Here is an 11,393-nt window from a genome sequence, read left to right as displayed (position 1 = left end):
CCTCCGTGTTTGCCCCTCCCCCCCTCGTGTGTCCTTGTACAACTCATGTAACTGATAATCATAGATGTCACGTGTAGAACTTAACCAAAATATAGTAGCAGTATTCAGGTCTGATGGGATCACATTATTAGTGGTTTCCCCGACGTGTATTTCTCATAACTGGATGTTTAATATTTTACATAACTCAATGAAATAAGCTCACAAACTAACATTCATAAATAACACTAAGTTTACATTAACACTGGACCTTAAGTAGATACATTTACTTAACACCAGTAAAGTAGATGACCTTAGAAAAAAAATCTGTAGCATTAACTTTGTCTTTTAATTTGTTCTTAGCTAAATGTCTCTAGTTACGATAAATTCTCGGTGTTATTTCTTGACGTTTTTTCTTACATCTTAAACCAACCCTTTAGGTACATGATTATTTTTTTTCATTAACGAGGAATATTTTCATCATAACACCGTATTAATAAGCGTCAGGCAATATGTACCAAGAGGATTCATTAATGCTTTACGCTTCTTTAACGCTTCACGCTCCCGGCACCCTGTTGTACCCTTTGAGTGTATTACCTTTACGTAAATGAATTCTTCGAGTTCTTCATTGCCGCCTCTAACACGTGACTCTAATAACACGTGTATGTCTCTTGAGTTATTAAATGTCTTGTTATTTATGTCTGTGATGAGTTGATGTCACTTTTCTTGGGTACTTTTACTCATCATGTCTACCTGTACTATTTTCCTAGGTATTATTATTTTTTTCCATTTCCCACATTACTTTTTTAATATATCTCGCTTTTTTTTTCATTGTTCCCATTACGTTCTATCATCTTCCGTCACTTTTCTGAGCTAACTGCAATTTTCTTCATTTCTCCAGTGTCTCTCTCTTCATCGGAGCTTCCTTATGTCACTTTTCATTATAACTCACTGACGTCACTTTATATCAGAACGCAATAGAAGCTACCCAGATTGACCCGTGTACAGAGGAAAGAGTATTGACCACACACACACACACACACACACACACACACCTTTCGACTCTCACTGACCATCACCACGACCTCATCTGCAAATTTGGTAAGAAGCTTCTACACCATCCTCGACACCGGCTCCTACTACCACCTGAGATCCCTAGTCCGAGAATTGCTGTTCGACACCACAACCGCATCCAGCCCATACGTGCACGAACTGGTCGCTATAAGAACAGCCCAGTCCCAACCATTGTAAAAATTATCAATAACTTGTAATAAACCGTCACCGTCACAGCGTCACCGTCACAACCTCACCGTCACAGCATCACCGTCACAACATCACCGTCACAGCATCACCGTCACAGCATCACCATCACAACATCACCGTCACAGCATCACCGTCACAGCGTCACCGTCACAGCATCACCGTCACAGCGTCACCGGTACAACATCACCGTCACAGCATCACCGGTACATCAGTCTTCATTCATTGCTTTCGGTAAAGTATCCCCGGTAGAGCATCACTGGTACAACTGGTATAGTATGCGGTATAGAATGTGTCTTTCCTTCCTTCCTTCCTTCCTTCCTTTTTTATTGTTCTTTTTTATTTTCCTACTACTGGCCTCTCTCTCTCTCTCTCTCTCTCTCTCTCTCTCTCTCTCTCTCCTGTTTGCCCTTAATATCACGTTATTGCTCATTAAATTTTATCACAGTATCAGAGGATAATAATGATAATAACACACACTAAATTTTGTGTTTTGTTTTGTTTTTTAAGTTAAGATAGCCGCTGGTGGTAGGTAAAAAAAAAATGGCCGCTGGCGAACACGGGTTTAGAATATGTGTTAAGTGGAAATGTTTGTTATATAATTTCTTCCTTAACCCCGTATTTATTCTCCACCCCCCCCTACCCCCTCCTTCTCCCAACCCCCTACCCCACAACCCCCACCCCCCACCCCCTAACACACCTTCCAGGCTTCACTCACTGGTTATCAGTTTTTCTGTTTATTTTCGCGCTTGTTCTAGTTCCGGCTTTGCGTGGAGTCCCAAAACTAATGGATGGTGCTGCTTGTAGCGAGACAGAACAAAAGTCTAGGGACAATTTACGCTCGTTTTGGAATTAACAAACATTTAATAAAGAAAAAAATAATGTTTAATGAACGTCGCCACCAACCGCCACTAACCGCCACTGCCACCAACCGCCACTAACCGTCACTGCCGCCAACTGCCACCGTCACTACTACTACTACTACTACTGAGGAACCCCGTGGCATGTGTTGGAAGCTGAGAGCCAGAGTGTGATGCCTTGACTCTTGGATTGCCACACACACACACACACACACACACACACTGCCTCCCACACTCCTCCACTACTACACACACTTACACAACGCCTGCCACTATATTCCTACTGTTACGCTGCCTCCCACACTTGATTATCCCCTCCCCCCCCCACACTTTTCACGCTGACACACTTCCTCCCACGCTGACACACTTCCTCCCACGCTGACACACTTCCTCCCACGCTGACACACTTCCTCCCACGCACCACCTCCCTCCTACACAATGGGTGATGATAGTGGTGTTTGGTAGAGTGCCGCGGGTGTAGTGGTACTTGCTAAAGGCACTGTGTTTGTACGTTTGTTGTATCGACCGTGTAGGCGGGGTACCGCAGTGAAGGCGCTGGCCACCCCCCCCTCCTCCCCGCAACCTCCTTCACCACTCCCTCGCCTCAACCCCGTCGGCTCCACCCCTCCCCCTCGGCTCCTCCCCTCCAGACACTTGGCTCGACTCCTCCTTTATCTCTGGAGCCAGGATACTATGACTCCCCTCCATCTCCCTCACCATTGTAGTGTTGGTGTGTGACATCCGGTGCTCTAAATGGTGGTGGTGCTTGTGTTGTTGTTGTTGTTGTTGTTGCTTTTATCATTGCCTCTATCTCTACAGTGGCCCATTGCTCCTGGTGCTGTCTATACCTGTACTGTTATATATATATTTTTTTATATCTACCGTAGTCATCGTTCCCTATGCTACCTTTTGTTACTGTTGATGCTACTGTACCTATATCTGAGAGGGACGCTACTTTCCATGTTATCTAATGCTGTTATAGATGCTACTTATGTTACTGCTGTTACTGGCGCTACTTCTTTTATCAATGCTCTCTTTAACACTACTTCATATACTGTCAGTGTTGATGATGGTATATTTCATGTAAACGACCGCTGCTTCCTGTCTAGTTCCCATACTTCAACTGTCTTACGTCGGTCTTATGCGTCTTGGGATTAGAACTACTGTATGTAATGCCTGACGGTGTTGTTGGCATGACACTGCTTCACGGTCCAAACAAGCTCTGGGACTTATGCCTGAATGCTGTAGAGATGAGAGACTGTCCTTACCTTATAGGGCACTCTAGCCTGACATGTGGCTGTCTGGCCCCCTTGACTATTAACCCTGTAGGGGACAGAGACCCTTCCTAAGGTGAATAAATTCATCTGAAGTTAGAGTGAATAAACTACCCAATTACCCCATTGCCATCTGAAGGGTTGAATTGGTGCTGGTTGAATGGCCCAATTTAGGGGACTCTGGGGGGGTGATGGTAAGCTTGGGCTCTTGGATGGTGTTTTTTAAGCTTATCAAGTAAGCTGGCCGCCTCCTGAAAGATGTAAAGTTGTTTTATAATCTTTTAAGTATAATGTGTTTTTTTCATTATTATTTTTAAATGGAAAATAATTTGTTGGGTGAACGGCGTCATGTGAGTACGTGCTTTATGATGCCAGATGAATTATATAGTACAATTAATAACTATCATCACTATTATCACCACTTTGTGTCACCATGATCATCTTCACCACTATCACCACCAACTATCACCACCACCATTATCACCACCACCACTATCACCACCACCATTATCACCATCACCACTATCACCACCACCATTATCACCACCACCACCACTATCACCACCACCATTATCACCACCACCACCACTATCACCATCACCACTATCACCATCAATACCATCACCATCACCACTATCACCATCAACAGCTTCCCTCATCACCAGGCCAGAGACAGGAGTGGTGATAAGCCCTTTACAACCCTCTTATACTCCTAAATCCCTCTGCATATAACTTTTTTTTTTACGACTCCTACTAGACGGCGGAGGACTTAATGTTATATAAATGAACCAGATAACTACCACGCAGGAAGGACCAGCTGTTGAGTCACCCCATCAAAATATTGCCAGAATCAATTTAGGTTTTATAATCGAAGTATCATATTCTAGTGGCGATATAAACAGTTGAGAGATGTGTCGCAGGTTTGGCTACACTGGTCCTATATGGTAATACTGTATACTAAAAGAATAGCGATGTTAATTTATGATAAGGAGTATTAGTAGTTATCAGTGATTTATATCAGTAACTGGACTAGAGATGTGAGGGATTAGTGGTTATAATGTGGTAATACAATAGAGATAATGTAGTGAATGTGTATGTAGTGAAGTGTGGTGGTGGTGGTGGTGGTGGAGTGTGGTGGTGGGAGGTGGTGGTGGAGGTGGTGGTGGTGGTGGGAGTGTGGTGGTGGTGGTGGGAGTGTGGTGGTGGTAGAGTGGTGGGTGGTGGTGGTGGGTGAAGTGCTGGTGGTGGGAGGGAGGGGAGGTGGTGGTGGTGGGGAGGTGTGGTGGGTGGTGGGAGGTGGGTGGGGAGGGGAGGTGGTGGGAGGTGGGTGGGTGGGAGTGGGGGGTGGGGGAGGTGGAGTGTGGGTGGTGGGTGGAGGTGGGTGGGAGGGGGGTGGGAGGTGGTGGTGTGTGTGGGGTGGGTGGGAGGTGGTGGTAGGGAGGTGGGAGGTGGTGGGAGTGTGGGTGGTGGTGGGTGGTGGTGGTGGTGGTGGTGGGAGGGGGAGGGGGTGGTGGTGGGAGTGTGGTGGAGGTGGAGGTGGTGGAAGAGGTAGGTGGTAGGAGTGTGTGGTGGTGGTGGTGGTGGTGGTGGAGTGTGGTGTGGAAGAGTGGTGGTGGTGGAGTGTGGTGTGTAGGAAGAGTGTGGTGGTGGTGGAGGTAGGTGGTGGTGGGAAGAGTGGTGGAAGAGTGTGGTGACGGTGGTGGTGGTGAACTAACCCGAAGTCAGAACATAACAGTATTTAAAATTGTCATCTGAAGTCTTGTTTTGGAGAGAAATTAATGTTAAAACAACGTGGAAACAAGAGTAGAAATGACTTACACATTACAAGTTAAGCTCATCATAGAGAGGATTTAGGTAAGCCCCTAGTGTTTCAGCTCCCAGTGTTCCAGCCCCCAGTGTTTCAGCCCCCATTGTTTCAGCCCCCATTGTTTCAGCCCCTAGTGTTTCAGCCCCCAGTGTTCCAGCCCCCAGTGTTCCAGCCCCCAGTGTTCCAGCCCCCAGTGTTTCAGCCCCCAGTGTTCCAGTCCCCAGTGTTTCAGCCCCCCAGTGTTTCAGTCCCCAGTGTTTCCAATCTCCAGTGTTTTCAGCCCCAGTGTTTCAGCCCCAGTGTTTGCAGCCCCCCAGTGTTTCAGTCCCCAGTATTCCAGCCTCCCATGTTTCAGCCCCCAGTGTTCCAGCCCCCAGTGTTTCAGCCCCCCAGTGTTTCAGTCCCCAGTGTTTCAGCCCCCAGTGTTTCAGTCCCCAGTGTCCCAGACCACCACCAGACAGGGGGATTATTGCCTAAGCCTTTTCATGATTCCTCAACTGAGTGAAATGTTAGAATATGATTTTATTTTAAATTTATTTTTGTCCACCTCTGTAATCCCATTCTCCGTAATGGGATTAAATATTTAACTAGTAAATATCTCTCAGGTAATCTCGGTTTATATTACCTGTGCATCATTTGTGTGTGAACATATGTAACGTTATCCTGAAGAAGTATTGTATGTATCAGGTCTTAACATCACAAGTTTGCTGATAAACACTCACCCGGTATAAAAGAAACATTTAGGGAAATCTTGTGGAGAGAACCTGACGAGTGTAATGCTACCCCGGCAGGAGGTCACGGTAGCTGGCATCGTTTACCAGGTTGTTAGCCGGGAAGAATTAGTTGGGTGACGACCAGCTGGGTTAGGGAAGCTCTGAGGGTTGACGCCAGCAGGATAATGTTGATAGCGGCCATAGTGGGACACGTTATAGTGGTCGTAGAGGAAGATAGTGAGTCATCGTGGCACAACATGACGTCTGATTATTGTGTAATACTAGAGTCGTCACGATATTAAATGGCACAACTAATCATATTGGAGGTTGAAGCTGCTCATTATAGTGATGCATAATTATAGATAATTATATAGTTTTATAAAATGAACGACAATACTTCTCTTCAGGTGATTGTACGGGGGGGTTACTGGGTTACTGCGTCACCAGTAGTATGCGGGTCCCGGGTTAGATTCCATTTAATGATAACAGAGGATCGTGTTGCCAGATCTTGTATTTTCTAGCCTGGTTCAAGGATCTCTGTATTTTACCTTGTTATTTACCCTAACACACACACACACACACACACACACACACACCCACCCACCCACACACACACACCCACACACACACACACACACACCCACCCACACACACCCACACACCCACACACACACTACACACTCACACACACTCACACACACACACACACACACACACACTTCAGAACCTCTGCCATAAAACTTCTTCAGTAGCTCCTCAGGGCCATTCAATCTGTCCTTTTACCTTTCATTGGTGCAACACAACTCTCACGAAATTCTTGGGCTGGTCTTTCATTGGTCGCTAGCACTTCCTGGTGTGTGTGTGTGTGTGTGTGTGTGTGTGTGTGTGTGTGTGTGTGTGTGTGTGTGGTTTTCCTTAATTCATTGTAAATATTGTTATGTATACTTGTGAATTAAAGTACTGATAATATTTTCAAATGATACCGTTTATTTTGTTATTTATTTATATTTTGCAATATCATGGTAATGCAACATATATCCTCTGTACGATCCGGTGTCCTTGCAATATATTAGTGCCACATGATATAATGGCAACACATTCATGCAACATTATTATTGCAAAATATATATCAGTGCAAAGTAATGCCAGAGTAGGAATACTCTTCGTTTTACCTCAACGCTGAATAGAACTGAGGTTAGGTTAGGTTAGGTTAGGTTAGGTTAGGTTAGGTTCAGTTTGTGTTGGTGGTGATATTGGCTGGGTGGTGGACGGCGAGTGGTGGTGGTGCTTCAAGTTGCAATCTCACTCCCATAGTGCCCCCAGTCACTCACTCACTCACTCACACTCACTCACTCACTCACTCACCTTTATATATACTGTATAAGAACATAGTATGAGTATTTGCTGTATTTTAAACCATCTCTTTCTTCTGTATTTCCAGGTGAGGTGTTTAACATGTTATCCGAGTTCGTCCGTGTGTGTGTCAGGCTTGGTGGTAAGTAAACATACCTATACATACATACATACATACATACATACATACATACATACATACATACATCTGTACATACATACAAACATCTGTACATACAACTATCTATTCATACATACATACATACATCTATACATACATACATACATCTATACATACATACATACATCTATCTATACAGACATACATACATCTATCTATACATACATACATACATACATCTATACATACATACATCAATAAACATTCGTGGGGTGGGGGTGACTGGGGAGTGGGATAGAAAGGGGGAGACTCGACCTATAATTTTCCTCCTCCTGTCCGTCTGTAGGGTTAGGTGGCTATGGAGACGATATAATCAGCTCAAGACTCATAAATTGTAGCCAAACTTTACCATTGGTGGGAAGTCTATTACTGTAAGACCAATTAGGTGTCTAGTAACGAGGTTTATATGGGTTATATTAAGCTGGTGTATTGACCCTTAGTTTATTATTATTATTATTGTTAGTAGTAGGTAGTAACGCTGTTATTGTTGTTATTATTATTATTATTATTATTATTATTATTATTATTATTATTATTATTATTATTATTATTATTATTATTATTATTATTATTTCTATTATTATTATTGACGATATAATAATAATAATAATAATAATAATAATAATAATAATAATAATAATGATAATAATAATGTGTTGAAGTGTGGTAGTGTAATGGAGTGTGGTAGAGTGCTATGGAAAGTGTGTAGAATATGCTGAGTGTGGTGGAGCGTGTTAGTGCGTGGCAGTGTGTGATTGAGTGTGGAGGACTGTGGCAGAGTTTTATAGAGTGTTGTGGAGAGTGATGGAGTGGTGTGGAGTAGTGTGGATTGTGGTGGAACGTGGTGGACTGTAGTGGAGATTGATGGAGTGGTGTGGAGTGTCGGAGATTGTGGTGGATTGTGGTGGAATGTGGTGGAGTGTAGTGGAGATTGATGGAGTGGTGTGGAGTGTCGGAGATTGTGGTTGGATTGTGGTGGAATGTGGTGGAGTGTAGTGGAGATTGATGGAGTGGTGTGGAGTGTCGGAGATTGTGGTGGATTGTGGTGGATTGTGGTGGAATGTGTCCTACCATCCATAAATGATTGTACTGGCGTGGTTGGAGGGCGTTTGACACCCTACTTCTCCTTCCTAATTACATATATTGGTATAACCTCCCCTTACCCCCTACCCCCTTCCCCTACCCCCTTCCCCTTACCCCCTTCCCCTTACCCCCTTCCCCTTACCCCCTTCCCCTTACCCTTCCCCTACCCCTTCCCTACCCCCTTCCCTTACCCCTTCCCTTACCTCCCTTAACCTCCCTTGCCTTTACCCAGTGTGTGACGAAGCCCCAGTCTTTACTTAGGCTGCTCCACTGTAATCACCACCATCTTACTACCACCTACCACTGCAACAGCTACCATTACGTGTATGTATGTATGTATGTATGTATGTATGTATGTATGTATGTATGTATGTATGTATGTATACTAGCCAATGAGGGTCTTCCCGTTACTACCTGCTGTGTGCTGTTCTTCCCGTTGGTGTTAATTAGAAGGCAGAGCTATATGGTACACCTGTACCAATCACTATATAGCCTCTTGTTTATGGTGTATAATGTGCACTATACTTTTGCCTATCCACACTATACCAAGAATGGGCAGAAGCGTTGTTGGTGGTGGGGAAGGAAGGGAGGAAGGAAGGAAGGCTCTTTCATTGAATATTTTAATAGCGGTATTGGTCTATTGAGTCAAGTAATGTAACGACAGTGTGATAGTCAATCATTGTCAAACCTTACCTAACTTAACCTAACCTAACCTAACCCAACCTAACGTAATCTAACCTAACCCAACCAAATGATCTGTCCAGGTATTTTCTTGGCAGTTAAAAGAAGAATAAAAAAAACGAAAAAAAAGAATAAACTAGGAAATAACAGTAACTCATATAAGCGTTTATAAGAATATTAATCCCTCAAGCGGCAGCGGTATTGCATTCTGGAAAGACGCCGCTCAAGGTGCATATAAATACCGGGTAATGTTGCAAGACAGGAAGCAACACAGGAAATTTTTATTAAATATGAATGAATGAATGAATGAATGAATGGTTATGAAAGAATAGTGAAAGATGGAAGACATTTGATGAAAACTTGAAGGTGATTTGCACCGAAGGAAGGAGAGATGCTGTGGGTATTATCGCCAACTCAACGAATACATTTTCACGGGATGTAAATTGGCTGAGATGAAAACTGAAGGAATTGTTAAAATGCTGAGATGTGGTCGGGTCGGGTTGGGTTGGCTTGGGTTAGGTTGGGTTAGGTTAAGTTAGAAGTAAGCTTACCACTACCGCAGCTAAATGTATAAGACGTTTTTCTTAAGCTGCCTCCCCCCCCCCAAAAAAAATGGTCACCTAATTTCAGTAAAGCTTGACGCATTCACAGAGACACAACTTCAGACAGTGATTCAATTATATACTTAATTACTTTTTAAGTGAAGGTGACAGGCCATGCAGCTTCCTCACCTCCCCTCTCTCCCCGTCAACCCCTCACCTCCTTCCCCTCCCCCTCCTTCCCCTTCCCCTCCCTCACCTCCTTCCCCCCCTTGATCCCCCACCTTACTTAATTGCCACCCGTTTGTTCCACGTGTCCTCCTCCTCGTTCCCAACATCGATTGTTCCACTAACCCCCCCCCAAGCCCCCCACCCCCGATCATCATCATAATGCAACAGCGTCTCCAAAATCCACATGGAAATCATTTTGTCTCGTCTCGTGTGTGGCCAATGTGTGTGTGTGTGTGTGTGTGTGTGTGTGTGTGTGTGTGTGCTTTTGGCCTCTGGGTTTTCCTCCTTCACCCTTCCAGAAGCTTTTCCTCTTCTTCTTCCTCCCTACATGGTTCCTCCTCCTCTCCCTTGTCATATACCTTACCACTCCTTCCATCACCCTTGTCACCCCTTTATCCATGTCTCATTGTCATAATTCTTCCTCCTTCCTTATTCTCCCTTCTTCCCTCTCTAATATTCCCCCATTTCTTTTCTCATAGTTCTTCCCTCCTTTACAATTACTCTTTTCCTTCCGTACCTCCGAATTTAATACCTTTTTTTTTGTCTTGACTTGACCTGACCTGACCTCCTAGTTTACTGCCGTCCGTAACATGCTTTCCTTATTTTATGGCACTCCTATGGTCATGGTGCCCCTCTGTTCATGGCACCCCGCACCCCCTCTGTTCATGGCACCCCCTCTGTTCATGGCCGCCTCCTTCCTCAGTGCCTCCTACACGCCCCCTCCTCTCCCCCCCTCCCCTCCACCCCACCCCCTCCCCACCCCCACCCCTCCCACCCCCACCCCTCCCCACCCCACACCCAGGCCAGGTCGGGGCATATTCACATTTCCCCAGAAGCCATTATCGCGAGTGACCTTATCTCGTGGCTGGGGCCTGGCGCACAGTATAAGATTCACTCACAATTTCCTCGACGCCTCCAGTACGAGAATATATCCGTGATTCAGCGTTTAGTTGGTTGTGTTTAGCTGTGGTGTGGTGTTAGCTGTGGTGTGTGTTTAGCTGTGGTGTGTGGTGTGTGAGCTGTGGTGGTGTGCTTAGCTGTGGTGGTGTTGTGTTAGCTGTGGTGTTGTGATGTGTTAGCTGTGGTGGTGTGTTTAGCTGTGGTTTTGTGTTAGTGGTGGTGTTGTGTTTAGCTGTAGTGTTGTTTTCGTTGAGGTGTTGTGTTAGCTGTGGTGTTGTGTTAGTTGAGGTGTTGTGTTAGCTGAGGTGTTGTGTTAGCTGTGGTGTTGTGTTAGCTGTGGTGTTGTGTTAGCTGAGGGGGGGTCGTGTGAGTGACTGTGTGGTAGAGGCGTAATACAGAGTGTGTGAGGGGGTGAGTGAGTGACATGGTGTGGCCGGGTGTGTGAGTGACATGGTGTGGCCGGGGCGTCACTACCTCCCCCAACATTGATCTGACACACTAGTGCCCCCGACACACGCCTTGATGGTTCCTCAGG

General features: G+C 45.0%; 1 protein-coding gene across 1 annotated transcript; it reads left to right on the top strand.

Annotated features, from left to right (window-relative positions):
* Nucleotides 1-1,266: 1,266 nt before the first annotated feature.
* Nucleotides 1,267-5,682, top strand: LOC121875122 (repetitive proline-rich cell wall protein 1-like; the record flags this gene model as incomplete). The annotated part of the gene is made up of 2 exons (XM_042379503.1): nt 1,267-1,484; nt 5,305-5,682. Coding segments are annotated over 2 exons (596 nt in total), but the record flags the coding sequence as incomplete, so codon positions are not given.
* Nucleotides 5,683-11,393: the final 5,711 nt, after the last annotated feature.

This window comes from Homarus americanus, unplaced genomic scaffold, assembly GCF_018991925.1.
Source record: "Homarus americanus isolate GMGI-L3 unplaced genomic scaffold, GMGI_Hamer_2.0 scaffold31591, whole genome shotgun sequence".
NCBI classification, from domain to species: Eukaryota; Metazoa; Arthropoda; class Malacostraca; order Decapoda; family Nephropidae; genus Homarus; species Homarus americanus.
This window is presented reverse-complemented; position numbering and strand designations above follow the sequence as displayed.